General features: G+C 46.2%; 1 protein-coding gene across 5 annotated transcripts in view; it reads right to left on the bottom strand.

Moving 5' to 3' along the window:
- plekhg4 (pleckstrin homology domain containing, family G (with RhoGef domain) member 4) overlaps positions 1-19,645 on the bottom strand; it is a 64,486-nt gene that overhangs the window by 27,451 nt on the left and 17,390 nt on the right. For 3 of the 5 annotated variants that reach the window (XM_049031538.1, XM_049031540.1, XM_049031541.1), the window contains exons 1-3: positions 14,310-14,453; positions 5,495-5,692; positions 1,672-3,568 (exon numbers count right to left, since the gene is read on the bottom strand). In XM_049031538.1, coding sequence (XP_048887495.1) covers positions 1,672-3,568; positions 5,495-5,692; positions 14,310-14,336 — 2,122 coding nt within the window. In that variant the 5' untranslated portion in view covers positions 14,337-14,453. Of the gene's footprint in view, positions 1-1,671; positions 3,569-5,494; positions 5,693-14,309; positions 14,465-19,645 lie in introns of those variants that run through there. The other 2 variants (XM_049031539.1, XM_049031542.1) reach the window with 2 other exon arrangements.

Below are 19,645 nucleotides of genomic sequence, written 5' to 3'. Positions count from 1 at the left end.
GCCGTGCACTGCCATCACAAAGGCCATGCTGCTGTTGTTTTATGCCCAGTCAGATACTGCAGACATTGACTTCTTGGTAACCCAGTTTCCCACCTGTCGGGACTGCGACCTCCATTCCTCCCTACCAGCATGTCTGAACCTTACTGGTCTGCTAGTTTCTGGAAGCAAGAACTCCCACTGATGCAAACAGAAGCACGCTAGGTCACGTGACTTCAGCTACACTCTGCTCCTCTCCAAAGATCTGACAAGTACAACATCTGGAAAATACATTAGGAGACCTGCCACACTGTATTACTATTAAACCAAATAAAAGAAAAATGACTGTACAGCAGGACAGCCTATATAGTCACATCCAATTCTGAAACAATTTTGTCTTTTTGAAAATAAAACCTTTGAGAAAGACTAAAACCTTTCAAAAGGTCATTTGTTTAAAAGAGACTTCGCAAAAACCCAATCAAGGGCTTCGCAAAACAGTCTGTCCGGCAAGCAAACTTTAAATGCCAAAGAATATGGACTACTCAGCTGCATGAATGCGTTTCCTAGGTCAAAGCTCACTTTTATAACACACCTCAATCTGTTACAATTGTGGGACAGCAGTAAGCAAATCAGTGCGGAGAGCAGGACAGTTACCTTGCAACTTATTATACAACAACCAATAAACCAATGCTTTCCAAAAACAACATTCACATTACAAAATGCTCCTTATGACACAACCATCCAAGAGCAGATGCATCACCCAGACAAAACGCATATCAGCAGACAGAAATCCCCGCCAGGTGACGCGGGCCCTAGGGGACACCAGCACAATGCTCCTCTCAAACAGGAGCAGGAAATGGGGCATACGGCTATGCTGCACCCCCAGCCCCCCAAGAGGTACCATCAAAGTCGGTGAAATGATGGCTTGGGCTCTGAGAACGCACTGGAGGAAACCCAGCAATCAGAGGGTGAATATATCAAATGGAAAAGCAATATTAATGTCTATGATTCCCCAGAGCAGAAAAAAACAACAGAAATGCAATCCTTAGAGCCAATCAACATGATAACAAAACAAATAATTATTCAATTCTGGATGAAAGGTAGGAAGATGGCTCTACCTCCAATGAGGCATGATTTTCTATTACAGAGTTAAGGTTTGACAAGATGTGTTTCCTTAAACCTATTATCAGGTAATATGCCATCTGAACAAAGCAGGCTAGAAAGAGATTATGGTAAATACACAGAAATTCTTGGAGGTACCACACCAGTTTAACTCCAAGGTTAATAAGAAACAAGCACAAGTGTACATCACATTCAACTGAACCTTTTCAGATAAAATTACTTAACTGATTATCCGTGACCAGGTTAAGTGGTTGGAAAATAGATGATTAATACTGATTAACAAACTGGCTTAAAATAAAAAGCTATACTTAAAAAAAGAGGTCAAGGTATTATGGCAGAGTGGAGACCAGATTATGAGGAAGAAGGTGGGGGTAAGGCAGGAGAAGGTATGGGAGAGATGTATGACAAGACGACATTTTTAGAAAGACAGCATTGAGAAATACAAGCATGTAGGACTTACTGGCATGGAATGAGAAGTGCTTGGAAAGGATGTGGGAAGAGGTGAGGCTGATAGTTAGAGATGGGTGAGGGACAGAAGCGGGGGGCCTTTAATCAGTGTGAATGACTGTGTACCTTGCGGCTGAGAGTCCAAGGGCACTGCCTTGAGGTGGAGGGGGCTGTCACTCTCATGGTTTTGCTCTGGCTCCTGCCCCTCAGCCTCATCCTCCAGCCCTCGCTCCTCGAGGCCGTTTGTGAGTAAGCCACAGGGCTTCTCCAGGAGGGAGTTGTTGTGCTCTGCCCCCACCTCCAAGCTGGGAGTGCTGCTGCTGGAGGAGGTATGTCCATTCTCTGCCACACTCTCAGCAACCTTGCCGTCACCCACTTCTCCTCTGCCCATCTCTATAGCCCCTGTGCTCTGCTTGTCTACCTCTCCCTGCACTTCTTCCCCTTCCTCCTTTTCTTTATCCTTCTTCTCAACCTGCCCACTTTCTGCTGCTTCCTCAACACTGGTGAGCTCCACTGGAGTTTCTGTTTTCGCGCTGGGGGCTAACACCTGTGCTGTGCTCTTCAGCATCTCCCCCTCAATCTCTAGGCCTGGGCATTCTTCTACACCCCCCATGCCCTCCATGCAGAGCACGGCTGGGGGCAATCCTGTCCCAGAGTTCTCTAGAGCATCTGGCTGAAGACCAGGACCAAGGGCCCCAGACTCATTCTGGGATCTCTCCCCAAAGTCAGAGTCTACAGCTAAAGGAACAGGAACCAGACACATCTCCTCACCATCACACCTGGTGTCATCTTCCTGATCGAGATTGAGAAACACATCAACTGCCTCGCTACTCTCACTCAAGCTATGGCTACCAGCACCTCCCTCCACCTTGTCTGGAGACCCCACCTCCTCCACATGTGTACCTCCTGATGGCTTGCTTGCAGGCCCCAAGTTTACTTCTGAGTCTGGAACACTATCTCCACCAGCCCCGTCAACGCATCCCGACTGTGAGCCATTGCTTTCAGCAGAAGGACAGCAGACAGACACCTTGCTTTCACACACGACGGCAGTGTCCTCCACACGCGTACCTCCTGGTGGCTTGCTTGCAGGCCCAAGCGGCAGCCTGGGAGGTACATCACTCAGGTTCTCCTCTATGAGTTTTGCACAGACCGCAGCCTGGCCATAATGCCCACTGCCCAGAAGCCCTTCGGCAGAGGTGGTCTGGCTGTGTGAACTAGTCCTCGGCTTGTTCAGGTTTTTGTAGCAAAGACTTATAGACTGAGTCAATGATCCCTTCTGGGGGATGAAACAAGGCAGAGTAAGATCAGCCAGTTCCACATATTCCCCCTCTTGGTCCGAGTCCTCCAACATTGTGTCTTTAGGGTCCTGCACAACCGTCTCCTCAAGGACTTCGCCATTTTGTTCCAGTACTTTTTTGTTGTCATCCTCCTGTAATTTGTCATTGTTTTCCAATGATAACTGTTCATTGTCCAAGTCAAATACTACGTTATCCAGTCCATTTGATCTGCTGTCCACATCGCCAAAATACTGGCTGAGGGTTGGGGCCTGCACAGCCTCCGGACTCTGAGTATCCACTTCCTGCGGAGCAATGTCTGAACCCCCCCCATTCATCCCCATGGACTGACTGTCCAGCCCCTCTCCCCCAATTATTGGGGGCCTATAGATGAATTCAGGCTGCACCACGTCCTCCCAGGGCACTCGGAAAACGTGACCATCGGCAGCCAGCAGGCAGTGCTCCAGAGGGCCTGCCACTCGCTCCCGGTTGAGCGAATCCAGCCAAGCCATGGTGAAAATGGAGGTGTAGCTCACTTCAGGCACCTCCAACTGCTCCACGTACCGTCCGTCACCAGCCAAGGCCCTCAGCACGATGTGCGGGGGACTTCCTGAGCACGGTAACACCTGCAAGTAGAAGTCCCCGGGCCGCAGCACTCGCCGGTCCAGGGAGGACAGCTGGATTATGAGCTTCTCGTGGACACACAGAGGCCAACCCTCATGACGGAAGAGAAGGCCACTGAACGCAGACTGTGGGGAGAAGCCAAAAGGAGACAAGGGTTACTGGGGATCCCTCACCAAAATAACCTTCAGAGGATAAAGTCCTTCATCAATTGGGTATATTATTAGATACAGCATTCAACAAAACTCCTCCTACTACCAGCACTGCTACAACAAGCCAGTACGCTGAGACTTGATTTAAATGTAAAATCCCCCTTTTCACCCATAAAGCACGATAGACTTCCTTAGTCAATGAGGTGTGTGTTCCTGCAAAACAAGATGACTAACCACCACAGGGAGGAGAGACTGCGAGAGGCATGACTGGCTGGGGACAGCCATCAACCATTTACAGCTCTGTGAATCTACTGGAGTTAAGCATTTAACCAAACACAAAAAAGGAGCAGGCCGGACACACTTCTGGGACCTTATCCAGTACGGAGGTTACTTTAAATAACCAGATTAAGATCACAGAGCCCCAGAAGTTTCCAGATGAGCCTGTGCAGTGGTACAGTCCCATCCGGATTTGGCCCTTTTTCCAGTACTCCGCTTTGTCTTGCAGACACATGCCAGCAATAGCCTGCTTCAATGCCGTTACAGCATTAGCAATTTGTAGGACCTTCAAGGTTTACATCGACAATGATAATGAAGGGGGATGCCTGAAATGACCCACTGTGGAGCTATCCAGGGGAGATGCCCCTTCTCAAACACCCCATACAGAACACCCCTCTGTATTCCAGTACCGGGCAATAACGTGTTAATTCAGCACACAAATCATTAGAGGTGGTCCCTGTAGGATCTATTTGCCTGCAATGATCTGCTATGATGAGCGCAAAGTGCAGCAGCAAACCCCAAAGCAGCTGAAATTTCAAAGAGAGTATCAGACTTGTATCATAAAGCATGACATATGGTTATGATTCTTAGTAAAGACCTACCATCATAATGGATCAAGCCCCATCTCTCATTTCTTGTAATTATCAGGGAATTGCAACCTTGAAGATCTTATGAGATGTTCTGCACAGTGCTTGTTAAAAATATTCTTAATGTCCACATTCTTGTCTCTATGGTATTCAACAAGTGCCATTTTCTCACCATCAAAGCAAAAGCAAGCTAACACCATGCTAAAGTGATATTTTCCATTACAATCAGGACCCTGGTCAAGGGTGTTAAACATACTTAAAGGGACACTAACTGCAGCAGGGAACTCATACCAACCAAAAACACAACAAACATAAATGCAAGGTTGTTAAAACTAATATCAGCTACATATAGAGGTACATTATAAAGAATTAAATTTAGAAGTAGCCTGCTAACACATTCCCTGAACTTACTCCAACCAAAAAGTTTCCATACATAATTATACAAAAATAAGACTACGTATCATTATAATTTGTTGTCAAATACTGTCAATTACTGAAGCCAGCACAAATGATCAATAATGGAAACCATTCCCCTATTGTGTAATGACACAGTGTTCGACCAATCACAGAACACAATATCAGAAAGTCCTACTAAGAGGCTGCCTATGGCCATGCAGAAGATCATGGTACAGCGGAAGGCCATTTGAGCTCTAAAACCTGGTGCAAGAGGCTGAGCATCAGAGGTTATTTTTCTTCCTTACACTAGAGCTATTTAAAAGTTTAAATGGTTTAATGGTTCAGGCACTACTCCAGTTTATTAGGGTAACTCAGCAAAGCTGTGAGATGCATGTCGGCCAATATTTCAGCCATCACGACTGCTGAAAAAAAATCCTGCCAGGGTCAGGTGGGCAACAGAAATAGCTGCAGGCGAGCTGTACAGGGACCGAAACGGAACGACAGGCATCGAGGATTGGGCCTCAGGCAGCACCCCCCGTGGGTCACCTTCTCAAATAACCACCGGAACCATCCACAATCCATTTTCCCATCGTTGTTTTTCCTGTTTTTAGTGCTCTTTAGACCTTACACACGTGCTACTTACGCAGGCATCTTGCTGGATGCACTGGAGGATGCGCTTGGCCGGAATCAGGAAGTCGATCAGGTAGCGCAGGCCGTCCCCACGGTAGGTGCCCTCTACTACGTCGAAGACCTGGCCGAGTATGGTGGGTGCGGTGGCGTCAAACGGAGGGTACAGTGCAGATAGGGCACTCTGTATGCAGCTGTCCAGGGATTCAGAGTCCTGTGGTAATTGCAGGGAGCAAGTGAGTGAAACCTGGGAAAGGCAGCTGCTGCCCCTCACACACGGCAAGGCTTTGAATTTCACTTCTGGACAGAGGTAAACCCACTTTTTTCTAACCAAAATCAAACCCACCAATGAATCCAGAGAGCAAAAATCAGTACCACAGAAGCACTACAGACTACTGGGCTCCAGTCACTCGATACGAAACGGGCCCTGCTGAGATCCAGGGAGGCAGAAGGCCAATGTCTGTTACAAACATCCGCTCAGATTGCTGCCCCGAAGGCCTGGCAACGGCTGCTCTCTGCATGTGCCGTTCCCCCTCGCGTCAGACAGACCGAATCATGTGGCACAGGGGTCACTCCCTGCTTTAAATAGGACATTCCCCTGGGACCCATGGGTAACCCAATGGAGAGCTCAGCTGTCCGCACAGCCCCTCCCCTCCTGATTTCTACAAATCACCCTGCAACACCACCACAAGGATTACACCTCCTGGATGAAACTCCGCATATATAAATGAGCCATCCCCACCCTATCAGAAGCAGACACATTACATCGTGCATATGAAAATAAAAAGCAGAAAAAGAAAAATCATATTAGTTTGGACCAAAACATTAGCAGAAACATAATTTAAAAACAAGATAGCTGATTAAAGAAGAAAAAAAAAAAACTGACATGCAACAGTTGCAGCACAGGCATGGAGGCACAGGAGCAAACACACAGTAAGTGCATGATTTTAACAGTCAGATATCAGAAGAATGTACATGAGATTTGAAACGTGCTAAGACTATTCAGCTCTGGCTACTGTATAGCGCATACAAAACACAGAAACACACAAACATCCTAGAAAGCAAGGGCAGACACAAGAGAGCCAGATGGAGGATCCAGTGGGAACAAACAACAGAACATTAAGCACGTGTGCACCTTAAGTCAGCATAACTACCGCTGTGCAGGCAGGCCAAATAAACCACATCCGACTACAGACCCCTGTGTGTACTGCAGATCAATCTGCATTCATTCTCTTAGGTTAACAATCAACTGTCGCTTTACATCTCTGGTTAACTGTTAAACGGCCTAACAAATAGGCTTTGCATAAGTCAGCGTTCCAAGACATCGCAAAATAAACAGTTTCTTTGAACGACGACAGGAAATCGTTGAAGCACGCTCGATCATGACTGTGCAGCAGGATGTCCTCTGCCGGCTGTGAGTTATGAACAGGACGGCTAAGCATGCATTAGGACGGGCTAAAAATGAACTGATGACAGATCTGAAAGACACAAAGAAATGGACTCAAAGGAATGGAAATGGCCACTGCGACCAATGGCGGATTAGGTTCTTAAATGTTGAACAGACATTATCATTTGCTCTTGGCTAAAGCAGCCGCCGGAAAAGTGGCACTTAACTGCCTGTGTGTTACTGCTTAGCTCCAATTAAATTCCAAAAAGTGACATGACACACTGAAGTGGACGGCCAGGAGTGTGTCTCTGAGCAGCGTGGACCCTCTTGAGGAATTAGCAGCGTGAGGACTGCTCCCAGGGGCCTGGTCCTCTTAGACATCCTTGCTAATTTTCCACAAGGAGGAGACAACAAAAGTATCTGTCACCCTCTCAAGAGGCCTCGTGTCCCGCAAACATCCTCTATTGGCGGATTACATCTTATTTCCATTGGGACCAAAGACTCCTGAATAATGCAATGGAAGATTGGGGCAAAACTGTAGCCCCTCCCACAAAAGAACCAGTGGCCCTCAATGAGCTGATGTGGGCCAAAGTGTCCCATCACTGAACCAAGGCGCTCAGCAAAACGAAGTGGCTGCTGAGACACAGCACTATGGATTTACTGTAAGACACTATGATCCATTTTACAGACCCATCAGATCTTACACAGCTGGGACTATGGTGATGTGAGACATTTTAGGTAATTGCATAGGTACTGGGGGAAAAAAATATCCAATAAATCAATAGGTGCTCCTCTGAAAATACATGGCAGCAGAACAAGGTGGCAGCAGATTTTAATGCAGGGAATTCAATCTAACACACATAGAGCCCACCAGGCAGTGGGTATTATCAGAAGAGACAAGAAATTACGCCTCCTTTATAATATAGCTGGAGGAGGGATTGTGGGGTCCAAGGGCACATTATATCACTGTAGCAGGAACTGTCACAGGCATCTGGGACTGTCTGGGAAAACCATTTGCTGTTCATCCAGAAAGAGGGAATAAGAAAAGCCCGACACCCCCACCCTCCCTATCCTCTACCACTGATGTGTCTGCATGACAACAACATAATAGGAGGCCGTTGCTGCCTGGTACAGCGGGTCAGACGCCACACACGACAGCACAACAGGCAGCAGCACAGCAGACAGCACGGCACAACAGGCAGCAGCACAGCAGACAGCACGGCACAACAGGCAGCACAGCAGACAGCACACACAACAGGCAGCACAGCAGACAGCATGGCACAGTAGTTGTCAAGGCAGAAAGCCCAGCAGACAGCACAGTGGACAGTAGAGTACAGCAGACAGCATGGTACAGAAGACAGTGCAGCATACCACAGCAAACAGCACAGCAGACAGCCCAGCAGACAGCACAGTGGACAGTAGAACACAGCAGACAGCATGGCACAGAAGACATGCCAGCAGACAGCATGGCACAGCAAACAGCATGGCACAGCAAACAGCATGGCACAGCAGACAGTTCAGCAGACAGCATAGTGGACAGTACAGCACAGCAGGCAGCATGACTGATGAAGATGGCCCTGCAGGATGCTAAGAACTGTCTAACCACTAATATCCTTCAGAAAGGAGCCACATAGACGGCACTTTGTCAAGCATGTGCCTAAGTTGACTAGGCTGCATCAAATGGAGACTTATTACATTTGCTGATTAATCCTCTCTCTCTGTAGCTCATGGCTCAGAGGACAATCAATAGCCTCTGGGGAGAAGCATGTTACTTTCTGCTTTTACTAAAAGGTTTTGCGTTAATAGGACGATGGAACAGACATGTTAACTGCATAGTCACAAAAGAGAATGCTGGGGACAAAGACGTAAAAGTCACCAACAGTCAGACTGATTTACACTCTTCATTTTGGTTTTAACTTTGGCTATCATTTAATGAGTAGAATTAAGACAAAACATTGCATGTCTTTCATATAAAGGTCTATTTATTCTTTACCCACTGTTGATTTCCTAGCAGCCTGTCACCAGCCATGTTGTAGTCTCTTACACCTTTTTTCAATATGCACTAAGATATCAGATCTTTCCTGAAATGTATACCTTCCGCAGCACTGCCATGTTTACTTTAAAGCACTTCCTAAACATTTAAAGCAGCACTCTCTTCTCTGACAGCTGTGAAACCACTGCAGAGGCTGCAGTTAACCAATCTATCAGACTGGAGCCAAATATTCCCACAGGAACCCCTGCAGGGATGGCGTGGCCCTGCTGTCAATCACATGAGACTGCGAGTGCGTGGGGGGGGGGGAATAATGAGACAGCAGAACAGGCATGACTCGCAAGAAGCGGCAGAACAGCTCAAGGGATGAAAAAGCTCAGCTCTGGCACTGAGAGTGAAGGAACAGGGGCAGCGGGACAGACGGCAAGCTCCTGCAAGCTGATGACGGCAGATAAGAGCTCAAGCCCTGCTGGTCGCCTGTCTTGGGTTGGACTCTTTTCCTAGTTGATGAAACAGACGTTCACCTTTCAGCCTCCCTGAGGCTCTCTCTCTGAAACACAGCGCTCTGCGTTTCCGTTTCCAGCGCTGCCAGAGATCCTCAACAGAATCAGCTCCACGAAAAAAAATTATAATAAAATCAGAATCACCAGCAGCTCTGGAAGTCTCTCCTGATTTAAATGTAGAACCCAAGCCAGAAAAACATCACATTCAAGGCAAAAATCTCTTGACAAAAAAATGAATTTATCCTTTTACATGTATCTCTCTCCCTACAAGGGCACAGTGTGTTATCAGACCAGATCAGAAAGAACAAAACAGACTGTTTTGCAGGGGTCTGGAAACCTAAACACAATTTACAGCCTGATTCCAATTTTAAAGTGCTGCACAGCTAAAAACATGATCAACACTGACATTAGCAAAGAGACTGCAACTACATCCAGTGTGTACTTTTTAACCCCAGTGCAGCTTCCTGACACCAAAAATTTAGCATTTTTATTCAAATATGCACCATGAAAATAATTTAACTGCGTCTGCTCAAACAACCTCGAAATCAAAAGTTTCTGCTGTGATTGCTCAAAAGACTAATAATTTCAAATGCAAAAACATTTGATTGAATAGAATGAAATTTAAAGAGAATAACTTAACTCCAAATCATAACTAAGGACAAGCAATTTTACTGTTCTGAAATGCTTAATGTGCATTATTATTGGTTTACGTATGCTTCCTTTAAACCTCACTGTCAAAAGCTTTCAGAAGCACAATACACACTTACTGACAGAAATAACTGCACTGAGACTGGCGGATGGGGGCGGGGGGGGGCAGTGAAAAGCAGCAGATTCCTGCTATCGCCACCACCCCGGCCTGCCCCCCACCCCCACCACACACTCTCCCATGGCCAGGGAAACAACAATAAGATGTCAAGGCAATGTTGGTCCACAAGCCACTGCATAAAAAAACTGCCCTTATGGCACGAACAGGGGAGCTAAACCAGGACAGGCACATAACACAGACAAGAGGTGCATACCGGCCAGGGACTGCGGCTCTCGCGAGTGCAGGCCGGCATCGCAAAGCCTGAGATGTGAGATCCTTTCCGTCTCCTGAGTTTACCTCTGGAGAGGGAGTTAACCGTGCAGTATCAGCAGGGCTCTGACATCACCTCCTCACAATCTGAGGTCTTGCTATTCAAGGACTTTCTCACATAAATTGTGCTGATCCTAACAAGCAACTTCCAAGACCAGAACAACAAACAGAATTTCCCAGCCCCACCTCAGGAGAAACTAAAGATTTAATCAGTAATCTACCACAGGGAAAACCGCACACAAACAGCGACAACAGAAAGTTTTCAATAACACACTATGTGTTTAGAATTTCGTAAATATATTAAAAAACCAAAAACCCAAAATTCAATTAAATGCATATTACTCAATATGCTTAATATGTACAAATACACACAAATTATTGGGAAAAACTATTTTTGAAACCAGCCAGGTGGGAGGCAACAAACTTGAGCCACTCATTTCCTAATAATTACTTGAGGGATTACTATGGAGTTAATCTGGGGACACAATGACTCCACTCTTCATGAAGTTCAAAACTTAACTTCTCCTGTAACTATTTTTCACCAAACAGTGGGTTCAGTAGTACGCTAGGGTTTGCATGTATGTGGAAAACATCTCCAACCTTTGGAAAAGACCAGAGTTCCAGGCCATAATTTCACCGCCATCTGATTTTATTCTTATCAGGCAGCAGACGGGTCCTCGTCTGGAATAATATGTCGTGCCCTGTAACCACAGGAACCGCTTTAGAGCCCGATATGAGGGGCTGGCGCCCCTGTTTGCGGTTTCCAGACAGCAGCGCTGGCAGGAGGCTTCACTCACCTGATACCTGTACCTTGATGGCAAAGACAAGCATGACCATGAACCTTGAAGCCACAAGGAAGCCTCAGAGAAACCCTAACCCCTCTGCCGCTTCAGTACATGATGAGAGAAAAATGTATCATCTGAAGAGAATCAGCCACATTTCTGTATTTTACAAAGTTAGCAAGCAGATGTGTTGAGCATTAATCCAAATGCCATCTGTACCAATCCAAATGCCACCTCACTATTGTTATATTACCCATGTGCTTTTTCTCCCATGGGTTTTGCCGATGAAATTGAACTAGGCAGGGCTGTGGTCTCTGGACACAGTCGATTCATCACTGTCTCCCCAATGTCACAGCAGCCCACGGCTACCCACTGCCGCTCCCAAAGCCACATGTCTCTGGTTGGACACGGCTCAGATTTATGAGCAGTTCTGATCTAAGCCGATTTCACTGTACCCCATAACTCTGAACTCTGTGTGTCAAAGTAGTTTAAGATTTTGTCTTTTCGTAACCGACAGAACGGTTTCAAAAAGAATTATTATTCTATATATTTATAATTTAGTAGCACCTTGCGGCCTGTGATGGGTTGGCGCTCTGTCTTAGTTATTCCCCGCCATACACCCATAGCTTCCAGGATAGGTTCCAGACCCCCCACAACCCTGAATAGGATAAGAGGTTACAGAAAATGGATGGATCAATGGATGAATGAATGGGTGGATAGCAGCACTGATGAAAAGCAATAATTTCAAAACAGCAGAATAAATAAAAGGGTTCAGTTCTGTTTATAGGCCTCACACAAGCGGTACCTGCTGCTCTACATCACGCCCTCAGCATCCTCTCACCCATATCGCTCAGCCGGTCGAACTCCTCTGAACACTCTTTATAAAACAGAAAAAAAAGAAGAAACAAACAGGTTTGTCGTCTGTTATTTTCAGTTGTGGGTGCGCTGTTGTTCCTCACAAAAACTGTACACCTTTTACTTTCAGACTAGCTGGCTATACCGGTTAGCAGAAACCACTACTAGCCATATTCTCCGGCACAGAGCATAACTATCTTGGTATCGGTCAACTCTAAACAAGCAGCTACAAACTTGTGATAAATCCATATTTCAGCTACACCATCATGGTCACCAGTACAGCATTGTACACTGTACATCATTTCAACACTGTCACAATAGGACGAGAAAGGTCAGTAGCACAGGTGCACAGAGCTTAAATTACACCGAAGCTAACATTTCAGTCGCACAAGGAACCAAAACAGCTTGGATTAACGAAGAAGGCAGGGAATAATTCCACCATTTAATCCCTGGGTATTTATCTCTTGTGTGTCTTCTTGTAACAAACTTAAAACCCAGCATCAGGTAGCATGTAAATAACTCACTCCTTGGCACAGAATCCCTAGCTGAAGGTGACTGCACAATGACCGGACACAATCACACAACTGGACGCAATTACATGGCCCACTCTTAGCTCCCATACATGAGAGCCAAACCCCTGAACAACACACACTCTCTCCTTGCACGTGTCCATTTTACAGTGCGCGTTCACATGTAAATCAGGTTCTCTGCGCAGCCTCCAGCTTTGGTATATTCCTCACGTTGACAAAACAAACTGAACTGTGCTTGTAAGGAGTTAGCCTTCACGAAAGCTTTGCCGACTGCCACTGCAGCCCTGGCGGAATGGACACTTTTGCCGAGATGTTTGCATTGGTTTTGAAAGGTGCCCTCTGGGGTACTAGCTATTATGATACTCTGAGAAGTTGGCCCCCAGGGATTCCTGGCTGTGATCCGGCGTTGGGTTACATCTGCGAAGGCATGGCTGACACTCTGACTCGGGACGCAATGCTTTAAGCAGGTCAACAAATCACACTAAATAAGCAAAAAAAAACACTGCACAAGCCTAAAATGGTTGCTGAAAAGTCTATATTATCCTCAGTTAACAAAAACGTTGGGGAGTGGGGGGTCAAAAACCCAAACATCACAGTGGTATGGCTGAATGCATGGAACCTCACGTTAACTGTGGGGCCAAAGCCAAATAGGATTGGGGGGGTGGCTACTGTGAACAAGAGGGATCTATTTAAAGACGTTCACATCATGAGTCAGAGAGCACTTTGAAACAGACAAGGTTTTCCAGTTTATTTGCACATTTGTTCCAGATTACCTTAGAGAGATCAAATCCATAACAAACCCCAGAGGGGGATTCTGAGTCTGTGTTGCTGAAGAAATGAGTCATTTCTATCCTACTCTTCTTTCCTCCTGGCACGGGTACAAGGCCGTCAAACCGCGGACGTGAGCCGCACAACATGGAGCAGGCTCACATACTGCTGCAGCTCTCAAATGCGCTGAAATGAGAGTTTTTACCTGCATCAAAGTTCTGAAGAGCTGGCAAAAAAAAAAAGACTCCAGCACCTGTGTGACTTTTACTACACTCAGGCTTTCCCGCAACTGCTAATATCCGTAAAATGAGGGAGTTACGACTCATGACGGGGACTTCACACTATCAGCCGGCATACAGGACTGGTAGCCAAAGCTGCAATCCAATCCTCCCCCACCCACAACTCACCCTGTCCTCCCAGTGGGGAAGTAGCCCATAACCCTGTTTACCCAGTGCCACACTAGCTGCTAACGCTAGCCCCTCAGCATGACAAAAGCCACCAACGCTAGCCCTTAACTGAGCATCTACTCACCCCCCTCTCCAACACACACAATTGCCTGAAGGAAGCTTTGGGCCACTCCATCCAGATGCCTCCCTAGCTAAAGGGTGGTGAGCCCATCGCTGGGGCCAGTGGGCTGTCGTTCTCGTGTGCACATGCTGCAGCATGCCCTGCATCCAGCCACTCTGAGTGCATGGCAGCAATGTAGGTTTTGACCTCCATGCTCCTCCACACCATGGTTGCTGAGAAGAGGTGCTGCCTCACAGCTTCCAGGATTAACACGAGTTAACAGCACCTCTGTGTCAAAGTAAATTTGTCTTCTTCACTGCCCCCCATTCCACCCACACCCCTCATCCAACCAACCCCTCCCCCAGGTAGGCAAAGCCACCAGCACCAACTGCTAACACACACAAAACACAAGTAAAAAAAAACTGACACACAACCTCAGTAAAGTTTCCAGTCCTCACCATGTTGCGCAGGCTGGGCCCCGGCGCTGAGCTGGACTGCCTCTTGCTGAACCATGCTCTGCTCTGCCTGCTTAACCTGGCTCTGTCCTCCCCAGGGCTCAGCGCTTGCTCTGCCCTACACACTGCAGCAAGCCTCCTAAAGCTGGGCCCGCCCCTGGCCGTCCCCTACCCTGCCCTGATGCCCCTCCCTCTCTCCACAAACACTTGCTGCTGCTGGCGGGGCTCTGGAAGGGGGTGCTCAGACAAGCGACATGTACACATAGGGGGCTTCTAGGGGGGAATTGGGAAACTGGTGTGCAAATTAAGCTCAAAAGTATGGCCTAGTACAGCTTCTCTGACATGACTGTTTTAAAAGTTTTAATGGAATCGTTTACTGTTATTTTTCCTCAATAAATACTGCTCCATTTTATGCTGTGCTACCTTATTTTCAAAAGACACAATGAAAAATCCAAATGTGGTCATTTAAGTGCGGCCTCTTGGGTCCACTTCCCAGGACTAAGATGGGTTTGTCGAAAGAAAGAAAACGGCGCCGGCCCCAGGTTTGGCCCAGGAGGTTCAGCATTAGCAGCGGGCAGTGCCTGACTCAGGTCGGACCCCGCTTTGATCTCCAGAGTATTAAACGCATTTCCTGCATGCTGATTTCACACTCCACAACACATGGACAGGGTGACACAGTATGCAAGGTTGGGGGGGGGGGAATGGGGGGGTTCCTGTCCCAAACAGACCTCCCTGCCAAACAGCCACTTGCACTCAAACATGGGCTGACCCCAAGCTGCACAGCTGGGCTTCAAGACCAGAAATTTGTATCCTGATACTTAGAGAAAATACAGCAAGCAGAAGGAGAAGAGAAAATTACAACAGGAAGGAGAATAAAAAGGCACAGGACATAAATGTGATCCTAAAATTGTAATAAATGATAAATAATTTCTGACTATGAAATCTCCAAATGTCTTAGGTGAATGATAAAGGGAGCATGGGGGTGAGGGGGCTAACAACCCCCTGGGTAAGGTGATCTATTTTCCGGGGCAGACTGGGAGATTTAAAGCCCCACTGTTCATGGTTTCCTCTCAGCCTGCCCCAGTAACACAGCTGCACAATCGCTTTAGCGACGTCCGAGTCCACAAGCTTCACTGCGCTTTGACAACAAAGCTGTGTCTGTTACTCCCTTCAGCAGCCCCTTTCTGATCCCGGACGATCCAGCTTTAGACAGAGGGAAATGTGGTCAAGTGGGAAGTTAACCGGCCTGGCAGCATGTGAAGTGCTGTGTTTCACAGGGAAATTCACTGCAGATGTGTGCCTCAGCCCTCAAACGTAGAAGAGATGGCTTCCTGAGTGCATGACCAACCAAAAGTGCGGCGTCATATTTAAAACTAAATAAAAGCACATAAAAGGAGAAGGAAAACTTGGAAAAGCATATGGCGGTTTCACACATAGTAAAGGAAGCGCTGCGTTCACGTTCATGTTTTGTGTTGTTTCGCCAGAAAGGAGGTTCAGCACAAAATCCCTCTGTAATTAATCCATAATCCCAGTATTTTGCAGGAAATCCATTAAAACCTTCATGCGTGACTTAGTAACACAGTGATTTGATCCCATTTTCCCATGACACTCTAACACAGGCTTCGCTCGGCTGAGCGGGACGGACTTTGACCGCGAGGATGAGGAGGAGCGACGACCCGGCCTGCCGACCTGCCGTGACAGACCCTGGGATGCTCTGTCTGCGTGGGATCCAGACAGGAGCCACAAAAGAACCCTAAATGGAAAAGGCCTACATATCAACCAAGTAAATTGCAGCATCAAATGAATTATTCATGAGTTGTTTTAAAAGAGCATAATAACCTATGGTTATACATACCCCACGATCAAGTATAGCAGACCAAAAGATTGCTGGCTCAATTCCAAAGAGAGGCACTACTGTTGTACCCTTAGAAAGGAGCTTAAGATGATTTATAAGATATGCAAAACACTTCTGTTCTAGTAACAAGTATTTCCACTACTGTTATTATTCCGTACTAATAAATATTAGTTAGATATCACTGCAAAACGTTGACATTTCTACATGCATGCACACACTTGCACTGACTCCATGTCCAACATACAGGCTAGTATCACACCTAAATGGCTCAAAGCATTCAGTACTTTACACACAGCCCACCCACTGTACAAGCAGGCCTAACACCCTGTATAAATCATATAAGGCAATGGAGGAAACGACAAAGGAGTTGGAAAACAGACTACAGATTTACATAGTGTCAAATGTGTAAGTAAAAGGCACAGTGTAGCTTACATGAAGCAGCTTTTGCGGAGATGGATGGATATTCATATTGCACCTCCCAGGTATTTTCAGTGAGGCGCAAACTCACCACAACAGCACAAGCCACACACTCCTCATACATTTAAGAAACGAGCAGCTCAGAAGTCGTCATGACGTAACACAGGAATATAGCAGGCCTTTAAAGAGCAGGCAGAGTTGCATGGGGCAAATCTGTGCCGCCAACCAAATCTCCTGACTCACAGACGGCCCTGAGGACGAGCTCACATGAGTGCTGAACCATCCAGTGACTTGTTACATAACTATCTGGGTGTCTGCTGTCTGTCATTTGGCTTCACCCAGAAGATTGTTGCTAAATCCCTGAAACTTACAGATCTGTAAGCAACACTAGCCACCTGAGTGGGTGGGGGTGAGGGGTGTTAGGGAAGAGAAACCCTACACCAAACTGCGTGTGCAAGAAAAATATGAGCCTTCTGACTTCACACCTACACGGCCGTGGCGCTGCTGCTGGTAATCCCATGGTGGCAGTAGATTCATCGGTATGTGCACAACAGCACTGTGGTCAGTAAGGTTAGCAAAGGCAAGCGGCACAGGTTTCGGAACCTGAGGGTTTCTCTGAAATTTTACAAAAACTGATGCACATGTGCCTGACTTAAGTGCTGAGCCACATGCACATTCATAGAACTTAATCGTCACCATGGCCTCATCAGATAAGCATTCTCAGCCTTTAGGGCAGTAACGATGCATTTAATGATGTTCATTATCTCATGTACCAAAACAAGCTGCAATAAAAACTAAGATTTTTACAAGGTGGCCGAGAGCAACTGAGCTTTCGTAGTGCAGTGCAGGGGTTTACAAACCAATGAAACCTGTGCGGAGCCCCACTGGGGCTCGCCATCTCTGTGGACATTCCATCGACCCCCCCTTGAAGGGCTGGGTCATAATGTCGGCCCGCCCCCGTGCTTCGACAAAATTCGGTTGATGCCGGTGGGCAGGACAGTGGGGGCACCAAGCATCATGTTCAGGCTTAACAGAAAATCCCCATCCATCCTAGGTACTGCTGGGAAATTTTTAAATCTTGAACCAGCATGTGGCAGCATCCATAAACAGCCCCACCAAGTGGGTAATTGTACATTAATACTCAAGTAGGGCAATGTAGATTACCCCCCACTCCCCAAGGCCCAGCAGTAACATTCTAAATACTGTACTTATAACCTATTAATTCCAACAAGAAACGCAGGGGGCACACTTTTTGGCATAAACAGCCTGGCACTGGGAAGGCATTTCCTGGGAAACCTTTAAAAATTCCAGCCTACCACACATTTCAATTGGCTCATCTCTCTGTATGACTCTTCACAGGGCTTTTTGTTCAAACCCTAAAAGTCACTTTTGGTCAGTGGGGATATGGAGTGGCAGCACTGGGAGATCTTAACTTAACCAGACGGGTTCTGATTTCCCTGGTGATTCAAGGCCGAGGTAAAAAGCCTGACTCCGGATGAACAGTGGTCACGAGCACCAATAGGTAGAGTGGACTGGCTGGTAGTATGGCCATTCTGTCCAAGGCAGCCCAGAGATTGAGATGCCCATGGGCTGGCTGCCCTCTAGTGCCAACACAAGCCCACTTGTGTGCTCCTGGAAATATCCCACAGTGCATGGGTGGGCCCGCTATTTGAATGGCACTACAGGCAGCCAATGGCACACTGGGTGACTGGGCACAAGAGTGTGTAGACAGCCCCTCTCTCATGGTATTGCTCATGGTAATTCTGTAGAAACCCTACACACTGCAATGGCCAATGTCCAGCTCTGCGCTGTCATGGTAAAGTTTATTAAACAGAAGCACCAACCTTTTAGTCAAATACCTCAAAGAAAATGAGGCTGTCCACCTCTGTTAACTAAACACAAACTCATAAACAACACTAAGGGGAGGGCAAGATGAAGATGATTATGACACCAAAAGACCACACAAGGTGTCACAAGCCTCTCTTCCAAGATTCATACCTGCACTAAATGAAAAATTACATAAATTGGTCCAGTCCCACAAAGTAACAAAGGAGAAAACCTGATCATACTATAAATGTAACACAAACAGTGGTAAAAAAAAGCACACAAATTTCATTCTTAAACGCAAATACACATACCATACCAAAACTATTAAAGACAAGTCATCCAGTAAAATATTTTTAAAGTACTTGAGCATCAAAAGCACCATATATTCAAATCTATTGATCTTACAGAAAACAACCAATCCTTTCAAATTCACTCAACAGGTCTGAATATAGCATCGTAAGTTACGGCACAATAAGGAAAACTGCAGATATTTTATTTTTAGTCCGAATAAGAGGTAGAATTAGAGGTAAGATTAGTGGAATGACATTTTTATTTTGTGGAAAACAAAAGATTGATCTACACTCCAGATTTAATAAAGAATTATAAAGATGTTGCAGGCTGTTACTTTTTGGCTTCTTCTAACTGGTTATTGAGCCAACAAAATCCTTCATCCTCCACTAGGGAAAATGGCTGACCGCCCAATATGATCATCTCCATTGCTTTAAGAATTATGTGTTTAGCTGTGGTATGATAATGGATATATCATGCATCTCTATATGTTGACTGTTCCATCTTCATAAAGACAATATATTAAGTTATTTGGCTCAGAAATGTAGTGAAGTTAAAGTTAAAGTTGCAACAACTTAAAATACTCAAGTAAAGTACAAATCAGGAAAAAACCTACTACTTAAGTACACCTCTGGAATCAAATCAGATTTAACTCAGTAGTATGGTGTCACACAGAAATACTTGATTCAATTGTCTAAAGCAGTGGTTTAACAAACTTTTTACATGGTAAGCCACCACGAACAGAATTACACTCTATGCATACCGCCATTTCAACATTATGTATGATCGTCTAGAACAATATACTTGGTAAGAACTTCTGTTACTTTCACTGTAAAAGGTTAATTTTGAAGTACTTCCACACCACAGACATTTTGTGGTCCTGCTTCTTTCACTCCGGAATTATATCGCTGATACGTCATCACATGGT

This window comes from Brienomyrus brachyistius, chromosome 11 (assembly GCF_023856365.1).
Source record: "Brienomyrus brachyistius isolate T26 chromosome 11, BBRACH_0.4, whole genome shotgun sequence".
Taxonomy (NCBI): Eukaryota; Metazoa; Chordata; class Actinopteri; order Osteoglossiformes; family Mormyridae; genus Brienomyrus; species Brienomyrus brachyistius.
Note: the sequence above shows the minus strand (reverse complement) of the source record. Positions and strands in the feature narration are given on the sequence as shown.